This window comes from Mytilus trossulus, unplaced genomic scaffold (assembly GCF_036588685.1).
Source record: "Mytilus trossulus isolate FHL-02 unplaced genomic scaffold, PNRI_Mtr1.1.1.hap1 h1tg000211l__unscaffolded, whole genome shotgun sequence".
Classification (NCBI taxonomy): Eukaryota; Metazoa; Mollusca; class Bivalvia; order Mytilida; family Mytilidae; genus Mytilus; species Mytilus trossulus.
In genome coordinates, this window is record NW_026963311.1 from 1,024,645 (window position 1) to 1,044,291 (window position 19,647).

Consider the following 19,647-nt stretch of genomic DNA (forward strand, 5'->3'; position numbering starts at 1 on the left):
TAAAAAAAATTAACGTACTTTATTAACCCCTGATCAAGACTCAAAGCAGCATCATTGCCGAACCCCTAAGGCAGCAACCAATTGATTTTCAGGGGGGGGGGGGTCCTATTATAGTTGAGTATAAAACATAAAGGCAAGGGGGTGGGGTGGTGAGCTACGGATTTTGTTTTGGAAACCAAAAATTGGCCCTGAAATTTTGTTTTGAAAAAATATCAGTAGCCCACGCCCCCTATCCTCCCCCGCCCCCTCCCCTCCCCAAAAAATGAAGTAAATAGTTGCTGCCTAATTCATTTGAAAACGTCTTCCCGAATCGACTTGACGTACACAGAAACATTCGCCACTGGTCTTTACTCAAACAACGATTCACGCATAAATGCATGACTAAAAAAAGTGTGAGGTAAATGATATGTTTGTCTAGTATCTCAGATCCGTTAAAATAAATTAAAAAACGTTACCCTAGCTATTCCTTTACCAAATACTCCTTGGAGAAGAAATACCATTTGAAACAAACAGAAAAATAAAAATGTAGTGATCCCTAATATCTCAATCCCCTTTTTTCGGCTGTAATCACGCTGCTGCAGCTAACGTTTTCTAATGCGTAATCGAGACATCTCTAGTATATTCAAACTACTACAAATAATTAAAATGGCTTTCATAAAGTAGCAAACACTTACCTTAAAAAAAAGGGGGAGGGTTATTATTTTGTTTATCTGAGTCAGATCTTTTTTCGCGCGTACGTTTTTATTTCTTTTTTTTTCGATGCTGGTGATTAAATACTTTTTTTTCAATATTTAACACTATAATGTATGGGGAAACTCTTGATTCAGAATAAAAAAATTATCATCTGTATGACCATTTTTTTTCTTATTAAATTGGGGATAGGAATATTTCCATTTCCACCCCACCCCCCTTTTGAAGACAAATGGTTGTTCCCTTACCGCTAGAAAAATTGTCCAATTTTTTTTAATTCAGTTCTTCGTAATGAACATTTAAATGACATATAGTTTACAAGTGGGAACAAATCTTATGTACAGGTAGCTAAACAAGGTGTATAGATGTGAACAAATGTAATGTGAACCCAGTGTATACTAAACTAAACTAATTGTAAACATGTTTACTCTACACGGCGTTTGGTGTGAACACGGCCTTAGCCAGGTAAGTTTTTACGTTTGTAAATGGGTAAATTACACTGAAATAGAGTCTGATAGAAGAACACCTGTAATTGTCGTCGAAGGACACAAATTCTGTCATGCATTTGTTAAACAAAATCGAGAAATTAGATGGAGATAAAGTTAAGTCGTGTTGTTCTAGACTATGAACAGGAGAATCTTGTATAACTAGTTTTAGTTTGGAATAAGATCGATCATTTACATGAAACTGAAACTCATACAAAAAAGACTTTTAAGAACATCATGTTTTCGAAAAGCATCTTATAAGTTATCTGAGCGACCTTCTGGAAATCTTCAAAAATGTCGAAGTAGACGAAATATTTAAGAAAAAGAAAGGTATAAAAGTGCCGGTCCCAAGCCCAGATAAAAGAGGGGAGAAATCAATAATATCTTTACGATTTATTATATACTAAGTAAAAATAAATAATTAGAAGATGATTTTTGTTTTTTTTCCAAAGGATACATAATAGTATTTTAAATGGAGTGGCACAGACGTATCATTTGCGCAAATATCGCAATTACTGAAATTATTTGGTAATAAGTCTTATTTAGGTCACACTCGAGGAAGAGAGCACGAGATTGTCGTTACGACAGATGAAACAAATCGTTATGGCGTCTCTAAAAGTTACGAAAGGGATTATTTCGACTTTACCTCCGGAACCCTCAATTTTAAACAGCTTCCTTGCGAGCAGCAACCATCTGTCGGGGTAATCATGACAGGACAAACTAGCCCTGGAATTAAAAGTAACTGCAGATGAATAACTTCTAATAAATCCAAAGCTATATCGCTTATGTTTATAAATATAACGAACGTTAGAATATTGTAGATGATATAGATGAACTGCTGGTGGTTTCGATGTTATGTACATTTACCTTTAAATAGGTCAACCACATTTACGAACAACTATTTTCCCCGTCTTGGATTGAACTTTATTTTTGTATTTTGTTTTTCACCAGCTTTTCGAGGGATTCAGTTTTGAGGTTAAGACTATTTTGACCTCACGTGTCAATGCAAAAATGTTTAATTGCGAATACAGTGCATGCAGTAAAATTGCTACTAGTTACATGTTGATATTTTGAAGGATAAACGAAGGACTGATAACTCTCTTAATTGAACAGCACAACATTCACCATAGATAATTGATGATACCGTATACAGGTTTTTTTTTTCGCCAGAATAAATACATGTTTTATATATGAGGTCGACTTTGGACTTATATAATCATAATTGGCATTTTCGGTACGATAACACGACTGAATGGGACATTGTTGGGTCTGAATGATGTATATATTTGTTATATTTTCTTTATCATATCCAATATTATCACGCTTACAAATGTATTTGACTTTAAAACGTGATATTGTATTACTTCGATTAAATCTTACGGTAACAAAACAACTATTATTCGTTTGTTTTACATACACGAACTTGGTATAAATCATTAGGTTGCAATTTAAATCGACGAATTTTAAACTGAAATGGTTCACTGAATATTTTTTTTAAATATTTCTGGGAAAAGGTTTGATAAGAACCGAAGTTTTCCACCTAACATTGCCGATCATTGCTCCCGTTTGAGATTAGACAGTGATACGACACAAAAAGTGAAAAAGTCGGATTACTATCCTCAATTATCTGGAATGTCCTACAGCCCGTAACAGAGAAGTGATCGAATTGATGTTTCTTTACTGTCAAAATTAGCTACGTTATCGACAAACTTAATTGAGTAGTGACCGAACTATTGGTACTTTAACGTTAAAAAGATTGACAATGCTGACTAACTTTCATGTAACGATAATCAAGTTTAATACCGATAATATTGAAAATAATTCTAATAATATGAAACAAAATATGTCCATGCACCATTTAGATTGGGCGAAAAGTAGTCATTTCTTTAGTTAGAACAGAAAAAAAAAGATTTATGGAAGGACGTCTTGATAGGATTATTTCCTTTACAATTTTACCCAAAACTAAAAGAAATATAGTGATGAACAATTAAAAACGTGTTTGATAGGAATGAAGTCCTTTATTTTTTCGGACTACGATGTGTACCGTATGTGTGATGGATTTGAATGTAATCAATAACTTTGAATTGTTTTCTCAAATGTATACACAAAAGGGACTGGTATTTGTACTTCTGTTAGAATATGTCTTCGTCCGTTTCACATGCCTAACTTTTTTCTAGTACAGTTTAAACAGGAAAATTTTGTTGAGAGTTTTTTTTTATATAACAAAATAACGAGCAAAACTATTTCTTGCAATGGCACACACAGAGAATAATTTGTTTAGTAAAAATCAGTAAACAAATTTTCTCCAAAATATACCATGGCCAGGACCTGACAGTTTTTAGCAGTGTACAAATGAAAATCGTCTGGAAAACTCCGCTTGCTGTCATTTTGAGGGATCATGCATCATTTCACCTATTACCCATAAACAACATAGGTTCGCAATTACTAAAAAAGTTCTAAAAGATAATTTCAAATCAGAGTAAACATATTAACTTCCTTATATACAGTCGAATTTGTCTAAAGGTTACACAAAGCTGGTTCTTCAAACGTTTGTATCGGGGAAAACATTTTTCTTTGACTTTTGAAGCATGTAGGGGAAACGGAATCACATATAATATTCCGTATTTCTGACTTTTTTGATCGATTACGTAAATTATACGACTTTTTTTATGACTACGTGAACTTGTGCCATTTATTTTTGCTGGTCTTTAGGAAGACAATTTACAATTGGGCAGTGAACGGAGGCACTTATACATAACCTTATAGTTCTGTTTGGAAGCAAAAATAAATTCCCAATATATAAATATACATGTATGAATATACAGGTATTATATGTTGTGTTCATGATTGGATTTTGTAGATATAACTACCGTACAGAAAAGGTATCATGAATGTCGAGGCTTTCATATTCAAGGTTTTCAATCCTTGTTGAAAACCTGTGGAGACCTCTACAGTTCCTTAAAACATCAATTATTTTTTTGTAAATTGAGTGCCGTCTCCCTGAACATGCTAACACTTAAGTCATATCTTTTCATTTTCATATTTTTCCCCTGTTTGTCTCTGTTGTTTTGATTGTTGGAACGATTAGTGGTATCTAACAATATTTACGAAAACTTTCTGAGAATTATGAATATTTCTTCTCTGTCAGATATGGATCATTACCAATGATAAAATGAAATGCCGTACATCACATCTTATAGAGGTTTAAAATTCAAATATTCGTCAATAACTTAAGATTTAGAGCAATTTTTTCTTCAACATTTCAAATGTTAAAGGGTACATTTATATATTTTTACTTTGATTTGAAGGAAATTTATTTCAGTTTTTTTCTGCGACAAAGTACAAGCATGTCGGTATTGCAACAATGTATGATTGGGATAATCCCGGGGACATAATAAACAGTTAGGTACGAAAAAGAAAAGATATGGGGTATTCTGTATTAGACGAAAGAAAAACTATTACAGTGTTGAATCCCATAAATATTCAGAGTGCAAGCAGTATATTATATCTACATTGAGAAACATTATCTTTACCGTTAAAATGAAAATGTCAATGACAGAGGTTGATTATAAAAAAATGTTTTACTGTGTTAAAAAAAAACATCGCCTTAAACAATGAAATCTTACACGTTGGACATGAAATATTTTGTCGATGGAGAAAATTAAATTATGTCACTTCTGAAATAAGTTTGTCGATAACGTAACTTATTTTGACGGTAAAGAAACGCGAATTCGATCACTACTCTGTTACGGGCTGTATCATTGTCTGAACGCAGTCGTTTAAGTTCGTAACACATTCCTACGGGTCGGGAAGGGTCCGAATAGTTCGGCGAAGCACCCCGACAGCTAGGTGCGTCCCGATTTAGTCTAGTCGGATTACAATCGTGCCTTTGTCGTTACAGATTCTGCTGTATCGGATCAAAATCCTAACAATGTTCTGTGTATTCTGGACGGTGTCCTGTGGAACGGGAATGATCTGGAGAAATTTTTCATTGCTGTTTTTCTTCCGATTGAGTCCAGATTGCATCCAGATCTTGTCGATTGCGAACCGTTTTTACCGACACCGTTCCGGAACAGTGACTGTCCCGTTATCAATACGAAATTAGTCAATAATACCTACGTCAGAGTCCCGACAATTACAGAATACAATACGACTGACACCAGACAAAGCCGTTTGCAATGCGATAGAGCGGACCGTGATAGGATTACGTTCCGACAGTACCTGCTCATCCAGATTATGATGACAGTTTTCGAACAGATAACTTCCGTCAGCGTCGGTTCACTATCTGGTCACTGTCTGATCTCTGTCGGATGACATTTAGTAGAATTGGGACGCAGTTGAAACAGACTCGGTCGAATTTTACCTGGCGAAAGATACACATTGGATTAGAAGCGGATTGAGAACGGGATGATCGGAATAAATTCGTTTGGAAACGGTTGAATATCGACGCTTCCTGAACAATATCTGATTGTTGTCGTGATTAAATTATTTGTTTTACAAATTCTAATTAGAGTTTGAATTTCCATCCACGATTCACAGGATCTTGATCAGACTTTTGACAAATTTTAATCTGGAATGGTCCTGTTAAGGACGGCAGAAAAATCGTGAATGTGTGAACCCAGCTTAAGGTTTTTCCAACGGCATGTTTGACTCTCAAAATCGTGAATGTCAAATAAATTAGTATTCAGCACTTAATTAGATTTTCATTTATCAATTGTTTTAATTTCTTTCTACCTTCAGAGACCTTGATAACAAATCATATTTATATATATGAAATGCAGAGTCGCGAAGCGATCTATATTTTTGGGTTTTAGTATTTTCAGAAGAAAAACACCCTTTTTTAATTCTTAAAAGGAATATATGTTAACAGTCGTATGTATCAAAACAGTTTTATAAGTGGCTTTGTTAGTGGCTTTGAACTATCTTTCAGTTACTGAGAAGTCTATCAGATCAGTGCGTAGTATCTTTTTGTTGTTGGAAAATACAAGTACCCGGCCACGTCCAATCTGTGATTTTGTTAAATGTATTTTTATGTGATGACTGAAGCCTTTTTCAACTGCTTTTTTGAGTTCGTCTTTATATTTTACTGTTTCACCACTGTCCAGATTAGGGGGAAGGTTGGGATTTGATTTTACACATATTATATTTGTTAAGATATGAAAAGGAGTGAGCAACAGGCTCGGCCTATAAAAGCTCTCTCCCTTTACAGGTACAAGTTACAGCTGTAAAATTAAATTTTTAACAACTGTATTTAAAATAATGTAATATGTGGAATATGCATGCTACGTATGAGCAAGCACGAGCAAATATATGTTTACGGTGTTACTTACTTAATGCAAAGCATATTTAAGTATATAGATTACTCATCATATATTCAAGTACCTTGAAACATAAAAATATCCTTTATAAGTTATTAGAAACATATATATTGAAAGAGCCACAAACTCAGTTTAATTTTTTTTCGTCTAATCGATTTATGGCTTTTGAACAGCAGAATACTTCTGTGGACTTTATTATTAACCGACAACACACATATGCCATGTTATACGTATGGTTTGTTCTAAAATATAACTTGAAGTAGTTGGGTTTTTTTTGTAGACAAAACACTCACACAATTGAATCCATCTCGGCAGAGAATATAAAGGTACATAGAGGGTGCAGTGAGCAGGTAAACTATAGTGCAGGTATATTAAGCATGCATTCTCGATAATATGAATATATTCTTTTAACTATTTTAAGTACGATTCCCTAATTTTTAATATACACCTGGAAAACACTTCCATTGAAAACATTGTATAATGACATGATTATAATTGTGAATGAAAATAGGAAAACTGTCAAAAGAGACAACAACCCGACCATAGAACAGACAGTAGCAGAAGGTCACCAATAAGTCTTCAATGCAGCGAGAAATTCCCGCACCCGGGGCATGCTTCAGCTGGCCCCTAAACAAATATATTTAACCTATAATGGTTTAATTTTTAAATTGTTATTTGGATGGAGAGTTGTCTCATTGGCACTCACACCACATCTTCCTATATCTATATATACTAGTTCAGTGATAATGAACGCTATACTTAACTCCAAATTATACACAAGAATCCAAAATTAAAAATAATACAAGACTAAGAAAGGCAAGAGGCTCCTGACCTGGGACAGGCGCGAAAATGCTGCGGGGTTAAATATGTTTATAAGATCTCAACCCTTCCCCTATACCTCTAGCCAATGTAGAAAAGTAAACGCATAACAATACGCACATCAAAATTCAGTTCAAGAGAAGTCCGATTCTGATGTCAGAAGATGTAACAAAAGAAAATAAACAAAATGACAATAATACATAAATAACAACAGACTACTAGCAGTTAACTGACATGCCAGCTCCAGACATCAATTACACTGATAAAAAGATTAAGTCTTCATCATATGAATATCAGGCACAATCATACCATCATAACATATCTAAAAAAAAAACATAACCCGTGTCATGCTAACAACTGATTTTTTAAATAGAGGTGTTTAGTTCCGATGCAAAGACCCTATAAATGAATCAATATTTAAGACAAAATATGCAATCTTTAATGACCTGATAACAGTATCGTAACTATATCCCTTCAAAATAAGTATATTCAAAGGTTTTGTCAGCCTTTGAGGTGAATACTGATATTTTTGTGCTTTATAAAGAAAATAACCATAAAAGATTTGTAAAATACCTGAACGTATAAGAAGTCGGGCTATATTTACGAATGTTGTCCTTGTACCATTGATAAAATTTAGTAAATGTTTTTACTAGGTTGTGATATCGAAAACCCTGGTGTAATAATTGTTCAGTAATACATAAATTTCTCTCGTTAAAATCTAAAACGTTGTTACATACACGAGCGCATCGTACAAGTTGAGATATATAAACACCGTTAGATGGTTACAAGGGAACGTCACCATCTAAAAACGGATAATTAACGATCGGAAATGAAAAATCATCTCTTTTATCATAAATTTTAGTATTAAAATTTCCGTTAATGATATAGATATCAAGATCGAGGAAAGGGCAGTGGTTATTGTTAGTATTAATTTAAAGTTAGTTCAACGGGCTATATTTCTTTAGTATACATACTGAAGTCGTCATTATTGAGAGCCAATCTATCATCCAAATATCTAAAAGTATTCTTATTTTTTGGTATCAGATTTTGTTTTGATGGGTCTTTGCTGATTTTTGTCATCAATTGTAACTCATACCAATACAAAAACAGGTCCGCAATAAGTGGTGCACAGTTATTCCCCATTGGAATTCCGATAACCTGACGCTATGCGGAATCTCCAAAGTGAATACAAATTATATCTAGTAAAAAATCAAGGGCAGATATAGTATCAAAGCATGTCACATTGACATAGTTCTTTTGTTTATTGCTACTAAAATATGACATAAAAGAGTTTGAACATGTATATTCACATTCTGACTTTGTAAATGCCCATTTAATTAGGTATGTGGTGTTTTTTTCTTAATTGGAATGTGAGGCAATGTTGTAAATAGTGTGGAAAAAACAAAACTTTGAACAGATTCAAAATCACCAATATAAGCATATAATAGACTTATTAAGAAGGGATATAGTTACGATACTGTTGTCAGGTCATTAAAGATTGCATATTTTGGCGTTAATATTGATTCACTTATAGGGTCTTTGCATCGGAACTAAACACCTTTATTTAAAAAACAGTTGTTGGATTGACACGGGTTAGGTTCTTCTCATATATGTTATGATGGTATGATACTAAACCCCTCACGGGAAGGATTGTACCTGATATTCATATGATGAAGACATACTCTTTCAATCAGTTTAATTAAAGTCTGTAGCTGGCATGTCAGTTAACTGCTAGTAGTCTGATGTTATTTATGTATTATTTTCATTTTGTTTATTTTCTTTGGTTACATCTTCTGACATCAGACTCGGACTTCTCTTGAACTGAATTTTAATGTGCGTATAGTTATGCGTTTCCTTTTCTGCATTGGCTAAAGGTATAGGGGAGGGTTGAGATCTCATAAACATGTTTAACCCGCCGCATTATTGCGCCTGTCCCAAGTCAGGAGCCTCTGGCCTTTGTTAGTCTTATATCATTTTTAATTTTAGTTTCTTGTGTACAATTTGGAGTTTAGTATGGCGTTCATTATCACTGAACTAGTATATATATTTGTTTAGTTGCCAGCTGAAGGACGCCTCTGGGTGCGGAATAAAATCCTTTTCCTTTGGTCCACTACTTGCTAGTTTAAGACTTGTTCTGTTGGGTAACGACTCGAGTCCAGAGTCCTTGATGTGGTCAATATCTGCATGAAAACTTAACAAACGCGGAATTTGGCATAATATGCGACATGCACATTTTGAATTGGTTTTTTTTCTTTTATTTAATTGAAACGGCTGGTAAAAATACATTATTGATGTGAAGATCTAGAGCTACTGGTGATTTTAAACCATTCTCAGACAAATATTTGGAATGTACTGCCTTTGTTTCACTGTTTCAGTGTTTGGCAAGAGGTTAAATGAGTTCATCACAATCCACAAACTTTGGAATGGAACTGCACTCCATAGTATCTACCTTGATATCTTATTTTACCAACATTATGATGGTTTTATTAGTGTCTGCATTTCGGCTGCATTGCTATATAGCAATACAAGGTTATTAAAAGAATATTTAAAATCATAACTATGATTTTAATTTTATTATTTATGGGTTTCTTTAAGTATGTTTCATATCTATTTGTCTGTTCTAGAAATGGCCAGTAATGATTATGAATGGAAAAATGCATTTAAGAAGAATAGAGTTATGATCGTGAAAGGTTTAGCAAATCCTGTAGAAGTTGCAGATCAATTGTATCGAATGAATATTTTCACTGAGGATATGCGTGACGAAATTACAGTAAGTTAATTAAAACATTCTAATGGAATGCGACATGTACGCCCTTTTTTATTGGATGATACTGCCATCAACATTTATTCGTTGACAAGTTATATTTCGCAGTTGACGTATTGTAAATGTGTACTCTGAACATTTACAACAATTAGAACAGGAAAATTTAATGTAACATGAGAAGCTTCAATGTAAACTGTAATTCATTGCGTTTGTATTTTAAACTTTAAATAAAAAAAATTTGTACAAAATTAAATCTATTGAATCGTTTTGGTTAGGTTATTACATCCTAGTGAAAAACGATCACAATGAATAACAAACATTCGAATACGTTTTATTACATTTCTATCATCAACTTATCATTCATTCTTTGTTTTCCATAATCAAAGCAAACTTCTGAAACAGAGCCAAAAACGAGATTGATTCTGGACACTTTAGATAGGCGAGGACAGAAAGGTGTCGCTGCTCTTCATCGGGCATTTCTCGACACTAAGAACACATACCTTGCAGAAGGCCTTTCACCCTATGTCAGAGCAGTTGAAAAAATTGAAAATATGACAGAACCAAAAGGTGAGTTGTTCTTCTTTTCTGAAACTATTCGGTCTCACCGGAAATCTTCAAATGTGCGTCAGTGTTTCTGTTGTTCCGTTGATTTCTTCTTATGGTTGATATGTTACCTCGGTTTTAGTTTGAAACCCAGATTTTGTTTTTCTAATCGATGATTGACTATTGAAGAGCGGTATAATACTTTATCCATGTTATATTCTTCCTTGGATATTAAAAACGCGTTCGCATTGAGTTGGAATGGGAACAACTAATCAAATTATATATTACATCCTTTGTTTTCAATTGTTTGGCTTTAAGTGTTCTTAATAAAAGTAAAACCAAACCAGCATTTTGAACCCATAATATGCATACAATCGCATTTTGAAATTCTGAACACTGGTAACCACAACATGTAGATGTGGTATGATTGCCAATGGGACAACTTTACGGATTGAGACACACTGTACGGATTTTGTTGAAAGGGATGTTCTCCTTGCCCAAAAGACACTTCCAACATAGAAATGAGGAAGAACGACTGAAATACTAAGCACTAAAAAGTAGTTCGATCTGTAATTTCACCAATTGTTTCTAATTTCTTATTTTTATATATTGAGAGTATATTCGCATGTCGGGGATTCATGAAAATGCATAGCTAAGGATGCTTATCTTGTAAAAGGTCCATTTCTGGCTACAAGAGTTTCCGTCGATTATTTTGTTGTTAACCTTGATTTGGTTTTTTTCTAAATTATTTTTGAGATTTTAACTAAAGTTCCTTAAATTTAGTAAGACTTTTATTTTAGCCAATGAAGCAAGCTTAACTACTCCAATTATGATTATGATTATATATATTTCATTGTATTGATGAATGTCAAATGTTGGTTCCACATATGAATTTAATATACAGCATACTTGTTTCTGGTGTATATTGCAAATAACAAAAGCTTTGGCTAGGTTATTGCATTGATGGTAAAAAAGATTATATTGACGAGAATAAAAAATCTAAGGACATGTGGTGCGATTTAAAAGATATTAACACTACAGAAGTCTGAAAAGACCATTTTTGACTTAATTTGCATGAATTTTTAATCGACATTCTCCAAAAGTATGACGTATGTCTTAATTTTTCTTGACAAATTCTCATTTTATTAAATTTGTATGAAATTTACTCGACATATTCTCGACATTCTGAGTATGGTCTTCAAATTTCTTGACAAATTCTTGACATTTGAATACTGTCTTGAAATTTCTCGGCATATTCTCGACATTCTTATTTTTTCTCAGTATGGCTTGACATATTCTGAACATTTTGAATTGTGTCTTGACAATTCTGAGTTTTACAATTTAAATATCTGTTTTTAAATAATTACAAATATTAATTCCTAAATCTTATAAATAATTACTAAATGATTAAAACCATTCATACTGTAGACATATTTCATTCTACATTCATAATATTCAATGTTAATTTGGTAAATAATTATTGTACCAAAATGTGTTTTTTATAAATAGCAAAGTATGATGGTATCCTAATTCTTCGAAAGACTTGTATAGTATAGTATAAAAATCCTTGAATTAACAGGAGAAAAAATGTGTTATGTCATCTGTTTGAATATATATTACGTATTACACGTGGACAGAATGTTCCCCATAAAATTAAGGTATTCCACACCCCAGGGTACACGCAACTGTCATATGGAAAAATACTGCTTCACCTGTAATCAGCCTGACAACTTATCAGTTGACCAATCAAGCCACAACAATTTAAAAAGTTTGTTGATAGATGAAAGTGAAAATCATCATTTTAATTAAAACAAAATGAATTAAAATAGATTTTAAAACTAATTATATATTTCTCAAAGATTAAAAGAAAATTATAATCTACTCCGGAACTGATAAAAAGAACTGTAACTATTATGAATCTTATGAAATGGAACTCAAACAGACATGGATTATATAGATCCAAACATAATATTTTTTTCAGGAGGGAGTTATCACAAATATTTATTTTTGATAAAAAGTTATGAAATTCAACACTCAATTTGAAATAAAAATATTTGTTTGGTTGTTCTAAACAATGAATAAGGTTTTTGAATCAAGAGGGGGAAAAATTCTTTGACCTAAACGAAATCCTCCCCCCCCCTTTTTTAGCCATATAAACGGAAAAGATAAATCGTGGGGTCCAAAAGAGACACATTGTCACATTTTAATACTGTCTCATGTCACCTATTTTAGTAAAGCAAATATGACTGGCAGTTTTGCAATCAGCAAAAATCTAGATGTTGTTCCAGTTTTTACAAGGGCAAAATATTCATTTCAATATCCCGCAAGTCCTCACCCCTTCAAAAATGCAAACGGTTGTTCCGATACTCATTACATCTGTCTAGAAATTTAGAAAAAAACATGTTTGTTTTCTAGATTAACTTTCAAACTAAACTAAAACAGACGATTGTTACGAAGGCCGTACGGTTACCTATAATCGCTTATATATCCATTTTATTTTAACTTTGTTCGATAGTCGTTTCATTGGCGATCATATCTCATCTCCCTGTTATAAGATGGTTTAATCCTTCTCTCCTTTACAGATGGTGTTATTAGACTATCATCATATACAAATTTATATAAGACTCAATATATCTAGACAACTTTTCTCAGTCTAATATCTAGAGTGAAAATACTTTACAAAAGTGCAGTTTGCTATATTTGTTCATACAGTTACAAATATCTGATATCATCTAGGGTCCTTCTGGTTTCATTCAGTAACATTTTTATCCAGATATATCCTAATTGATACTTAAAAAAAATGGTCCCTCAAACCACTGGCAATCTTTAAAAAGTTTATACAATCAAATTTTCGAATTTTCAAATAGTAACATATACTGTTCCACTATGTGTGGTATGTAACAAACTTTTATTTAGTTTCTAATATGTTATTTCAAATTATATGATCACTACATATTGACTTTGCTTGTTGTCCAAAGAATGGCCTCCAAAGATTGAAGAGAACAGTACAATGATGGATGATCACGTAATCAAAATAATGGATAAAAAAAGTCCGTGGTATATTCACGAATATGGAAAAGAGGTAGGAGAGCTCATATTACAAAATGAATAAACCGATTCTCACTTGCACTATGTTATTTGGGCCACATATAAACTGTTGAATATCAAAATATTCTAATTAACGTTATCATATTTGTTTGCGTTCTTTGTGAAAGGTAATAAGAAAAAGTATTAAAAAACATTACACAAAATTAGTGATTTTCACCTCTCCCTACAAACTGGTTTTAAGGAGACAGATTATTATAAGCTTGTTTCTGGATCCTTATTGTGAATGTGTTTATAAATTATACTTGTATTTTTCATGATAAAAATATTGTTTACACTAACTGGTTTTACATGTGATTTATGAGAAGACTGGACTTTTTGACAGCCACATTGATACTATGTGGCTACTGCGGATTCATTGTCATTCGCAGATTTCGACAAGATATTAAATGCAGTCGTGATGAGAGTCAATCTAAAAAGTTATAGAAACATTTTATCCCATGATCGAAACATAAAAATACCCCCCCCCCCCCCCCCCCCCCCCCAAAAAAAAAAGAACAAAAAACCACAAACTTAAATCTACCTTTACTGTGTTTGATAATGTTCAGTCATCGTACCGGATAAAAGATAGTATTTGGTTAAAACCTGTTTTCCTTGGTTAATTTAAGCAGAGATGAGGGTATCATAAGCCCAGTAGTCAGCACTTTTTGTGCTGACATGAATTATCATTGATGTGGTTATATTTACAAATTAACTGTTTACAAAATTTTGAATTTTTTTAAATACTAAGGCTTTTCTACCTCGGGCATAGATTACCTTAGCTGTATTTGGCAAAACTTTTAGGATTTTTGGTCGTCAACTCTTTCCAACTTTTTTGTATGATCAGTTTAACATGTAAAATTTAGTTTAATTTTACTTAGAATTATAGTGAAACACGTGTAAATATAAACCATACTAATTCTTATAACATAATAAACTACGTCTGTGGTCGGGTTGTTGTCTCTTTGACACATTCCCCATTTCCATTTTCAATTTTACAATAGAAACGTTCGTAGTACTGTCCATACTTCCAATTCCTTCACATGTTTGCTTTATATTTTGCAGGACGTTTACAAGATTCAGAACGATTACCGAGGAAAAGTTTTTGTAATCAACAATGTCGATTTTGATGGGCAATTGTTACATCGGGAAGCTTCTAATAAGGATGCAGATAATTTGACAAAATTATTCACAGAACTTCATTTTACTGTAATACATAAGACTGATTTAACAGCCCAAGTAAGATATGAGTAACAATTCATGACAAATTTTAATGAAACAGGATTTCCCCAAGAATGACATCGGACGGTCACCAAATCAATGTCTTCAACAATAAACAAAAATATTAAAACTATGCTGAGAACTCAATTGCATTGAATGAAGGCATGAAGTGAATCTATTTTACATCAAGTTTCAATTATTTACTACAGACAGTAGACATTTCAGTTTTTAAACACTTAAAATAAAAAAGTATGTTTAGTACAAAAATGCTTGTTCACGCGATTCTCTCTTCCTTTTCTCTTCTCTTTTTTTTAAGTTTATTAAACATACGGAACAGAGTATCTAATTGAATTTTCTACCTTTCAGGGTTGATCCCTATTTTATTTCACCGTTTACCGAATACACTATTACCATTCATTGGCAATATTATGAAAGGGTAAAGTTTTCTTTACTACACATCCACATGTCCCTCTGGCGTTTGATTTTTTAACTTTCATTATCCTTATTCAGCCGATCCTCAAGATGAACCCAATTTTAAGTTAAAAGGAGCAAAAGAAAGCAGAGGAACATTTAAACTCAAAAATCGAGAAAAAAAACAGACAACGTCAAGGCTTCAAAATAAAAAGACAAACAGATAAATAATAGAACTCAAAACACAACATACAAAACTTAAGTGTAAGCAACACGAACCCCATCGAAAAATGGGGATTTTTTTTATTGAAAGATTATCAGCATTAGGTGTTATAGGGGATTGATAATTCAAAGAATGATCAAAAAGTTTATATTTTTTTCTGATTTTGTAATGCATTTCTTATCATCGTTGTATATTGTTGATATTTGTTATCAACACATTTTTTACTTTTTATGTCAACAAATTCTAATGAATATTAAGATTTTTCTACACTTTTGTTTTTCATTTAAAGGAAATGCTTTCGTTCCTCCGCAGCGAGGCTAAAGAGTTAGTAAAAGAGGATCGCGCAGAATGTGTCATTTTAATCATAATGAGCCACGGCGTAGGGACAAAAGTATATGGAGTTGATTGCTTGCCTGTTGAAATAAAAGCACTAACAGATTGTTTCTCGACTGCTAATTGCCAAGTTCTACAAGGAAAACCAAGACTAGTTTTTGTTCAGGCCTGTCGTTCTGGTAAGAATATAAAACTAACAATTTTTTTTCATAAACCAATGTATTATATTCTCCTAACAGACGATAAGTATATATTTCAAGTTTGCACATCTTTTTCACTGATGAGTCTTTTGTAGACGATATTCGCGTCTGACGTAAATACAAATTTTATTCCTGGTATCTATGATATATTGCTTTATAGGAGATATACTATTGATATTTAAAAAGAAAATGATTTCGGAGCATTAAAACCACAAAATCTAGTCAGAAATGATCACAAAACTTTGTAAATCTCGTTCGTTTAAAGCATTGTCAAAAATAACATTTAGCAAGAACGATTTAACTAAATCATGCTAATCATTTAACTTTTCGTTTCGGGTTTCCTAGGAGTTCAGTTCTTTTGTTATTTTACCTTTATTAACGACTATAAATGCACATAATGTGTGTATGCTGTTTGCAAGCATATCGGCATTGCACTTAAATTGGGCACAAACAGCAAAATAACTACAAGATGTGTAAAAGAAGCTGATAAAAAATTGTAAATTTTGATAATCTACTAAAATGCGAATACCCGACAGTCTGTACTAATCTGCAAATGGGAGAATATTTGTTTGTTAAAGACACATATTTTCTTAAACCTTTTGACAAACATACCATGAACTTAATCGAACTTTGAGAAAATTGAATTAATTCGATCCAGCCGGAATTTAAGATGTTTGTTGGGTATACAAAATCTTTTATTTCATTGGAATCTATAAAATATTTTCAAAAAAATATTAAAAGCCATTTTTTCTTTAATAAATTCGCGATGGACACGATGAAGTTTTTTTGTGCCAGAGAATAATTTTATAAAGCTTATCAAAACTTTTCAAATTTGATGAATTAAATCTACTGAACAGTAAACAAATTTTAAGGTTTAATTAATTGATTGTTTTATTTGCAGTCCTATTCTTATGTTTCTAGTACGCACCGTAACACCTTAGTTTATCCTCTGTTTGAATAGGTTACTGTTATTATTTAGCTACTTTGTAGTATTTCGATGCATGTTGCATGTCATTTCGTCATATTTCTTTTTTCTCGTCGATTAAATTTTGTCTGGTTGGTTTTAGTTTTTGTCTTGATGTTGATAAGTTTGCTTCTGTGGTATATTACAATTAAGAAAGGGAAAGCGGAATGTGTCCGAAGAGTAAAACATGCACAAGGTATTTTTTTCTCTGACTGTTTATGACGTCTTTACACTAAATCCATAGGATGATGGTTGTGTACTGATTGATTATTTAGTCATAGATGCATGCTTATTTCTATCAGTTGTTAGTGGCTTTGAACTAGATGTCAGTAACTGTTAGTACTCTCAGATCTGTACTTAGTGTCTTTTTGTTGTTGGGACCATGTCAATTTGTATTTGTATTTTTATGTATCTGATGAGTTGAGCCTTCTACAACTGATTTTTTAGGTTTCGTTCTTATATTGTACTATTATGCCACTGGCTCAGGTTAGGGGAGGGTTGCGACCCTGCAACATGCTGTAAGGAGCCTGTAAAAAATTTAGTGGTTGTCGTTTGTTTATGTGTTACATATTTGGTTTCCGTTCATTTTTTGTACATACATTAGGCAGTTAGTTATCTCGTTTGAATTGTTTTACATTTCGGGGCCTTTTATAGCTTACTATGTGGTATGGGCTTTACTCATTGTGGTCGTACGATGACCTATAGTTGGTTATTTCTGTGCCATTTGGTCTCTTTTGGAGAGTTATCTCATCGGCAATAATACCACATCTTTTTTTTATATTACAAAATGGGTTTTTTCATTTGAAATATTTTTCTTTTGATGGCAATCCTATTGCCCTACAATCGGACGATATATAAAGATATTCATATTAGTACTCATGGATGGTGCTCAATGTAACAACATAGTTGTTAACGATTTACAAGGATGACTCATCATTCTGAAGTAATATTTCAGTTTGTACAGATATACATGTTTTGGTTCATAGTTTATAATAAGAAAATGAACAAATGTTTAACTGTCATTACTTTTTTTAAATCAAATATCACATGGTAATGTAAATTCTACATTTTGTTTTATTCAATACAGTTGAAGCCGCTTCAATAGAGAAAACTCTTCACTTGGTTCAGTCTGGTAAGCAGGTTGAGATGGAATGTATTGTTAAAATTGACAAACCAATAAAACAAGTGTTTTGGGAAATGAATAAGGCTGGAGCAAAATACCGTATAACAGAAGCAGTTAACCAAGATAAATACTCCTTACAAAGCTCGAAAATCGTACAAACCCTCATTATAAAGAAAGTGGTAGAAAGTGACCAAGGAAAGTACAGATGTCTTGTAAAACACGACGAGAAGGTGTTCTCTGCCAGTAATTTTACTGAACTGAAATTGGATGTAAAAGACGGTAAGTGTCAGAAAAATCCTTATAAATGAGAATCAAAAACAGGACGCATTGTAGACATAGAATTATGTTGGTTTATCATTTTCGAAGATTCGTTTTAAAGATGAATGTGAATTTGTTTCAAATGTCGTAACTACATTCCCTACTTACCTTTCCCCGATATTGATAGGGTTTGTTCTCACATGAGCCATACGACGGTACCACATGTTGAACAGGATCTGCTACCCTTCCAAGGCAAATGCGATCACCTACATTTTTGGTGGTTTATTTTTTTGCTAAGTCTATAGTCTTTTATGGTTTTGTGTGCTATTGATTTTCGGTCGGTTATTTTCTTTCTTTTGTAGCCATGTCGTTGTCATCTTGTGAATTTGAATGTCCCTTTAGTATCTTTTGCCTCTCTTTTTCTAATTGAAAACTCAGGGATTAAGATTTATTGCATTTCAAGTATTCGATAATCCTTTTACAGTTATTCGTTGATGTGTCAAAATGGCAGAAGAAGTGCAATCCATGACCATTTGTTGTAAAAAGTAAAATGTACTATGGTTATATATTTGCATAATACAGATAAATAATGAGACCCGAAAGTTAGAATTTCCATAGTTATTTCTACGGAAACGTAATTCAAAACATTTATAAACTGACCCAAACTAGTGTTTTCCAAATGTTATATATATAGATTTTGCTGCTATCGTAATGTCATATTTATGTAACTCATTTTGTAACCAATGTTTACCTTTTATAAAAAGATAAAATTCAATATTGTTAGCTGAATTTTTTTACTATGAAAATTGTTGTTATTGTATTATAAACAAAAAGATGGCTCTCAGATTTAGAATCAATGTAATCGTTTGCTCAGATATTACCAACTTCTCCCTCTTTAAGCATGTATATTAAATATTCTTTGGAACTTAAATTCACTGAAATAATCCAATATCATACACAATCAATATGTTTGAGAATACATTGTGTCTCAGGTGGGGAAATAAAACAACATCAGTAAATTTTCACAAAGACAAAATACTTTTTATAACCTTTTATAACTTTTGTCGGTCATTCATTCATTGTACAAATAGTACCTGTAATAGTTTGTGACTTCCTTTGTTAAGAAGGTGCATGCAAAATAGCAAATATAAGTAACTTTGTATATCCTCTTTTATGGAATGTTTGATGAATGTTCTATATTTAACGCTAAG

The 19,647-nt window shown here is 32.5% G+C and overlaps 1 protein-coding gene across 4 annotated transcripts in view; it reads left to right on the plus strand.

Moving 5' to 3' along the window:
- LOC134701064 (caspase-3-like) overlaps window positions 1-19,647 on the plus strand; it is an 85,059-nt gene that overhangs the window by 57,582 nt on the left and 7,830 nt on the right. For 2 of the 4 annotated variants that reach the window (XM_063562210.1, XM_063562207.1), the window contains exons 2-8: window positions 6,774-6,859; window positions 9,937-10,082; window positions 10,463-10,643; window positions 13,598-13,701; window positions 14,769-14,942; window positions 15,848-16,070; window positions 18,143-18,457. In XM_063562210.1, coding sequence (XP_063418280.1) covers window positions 9,939-10,082; window positions 10,463-10,643; window positions 13,598-13,701; window positions 14,769-14,942; window positions 15,848-16,070; window positions 18,143-18,457 — 1,141 coding nt within the window. In that variant the 5' untranslated portion in view covers window positions 6,774-6,859; window positions 9,937-9,938. The remainder of the gene's footprint in view (window positions 1-6,773; window positions 6,860-9,936; window positions 10,083-10,462; window positions 10,644-13,597; window positions 13,702-14,768; window positions 14,943-15,847; window positions 16,071-18,142; window positions 18,458-19,647) is intronic. The other 2 variants (XM_063562209.1, XM_063562208.1) reach the window with 1 other exon arrangement.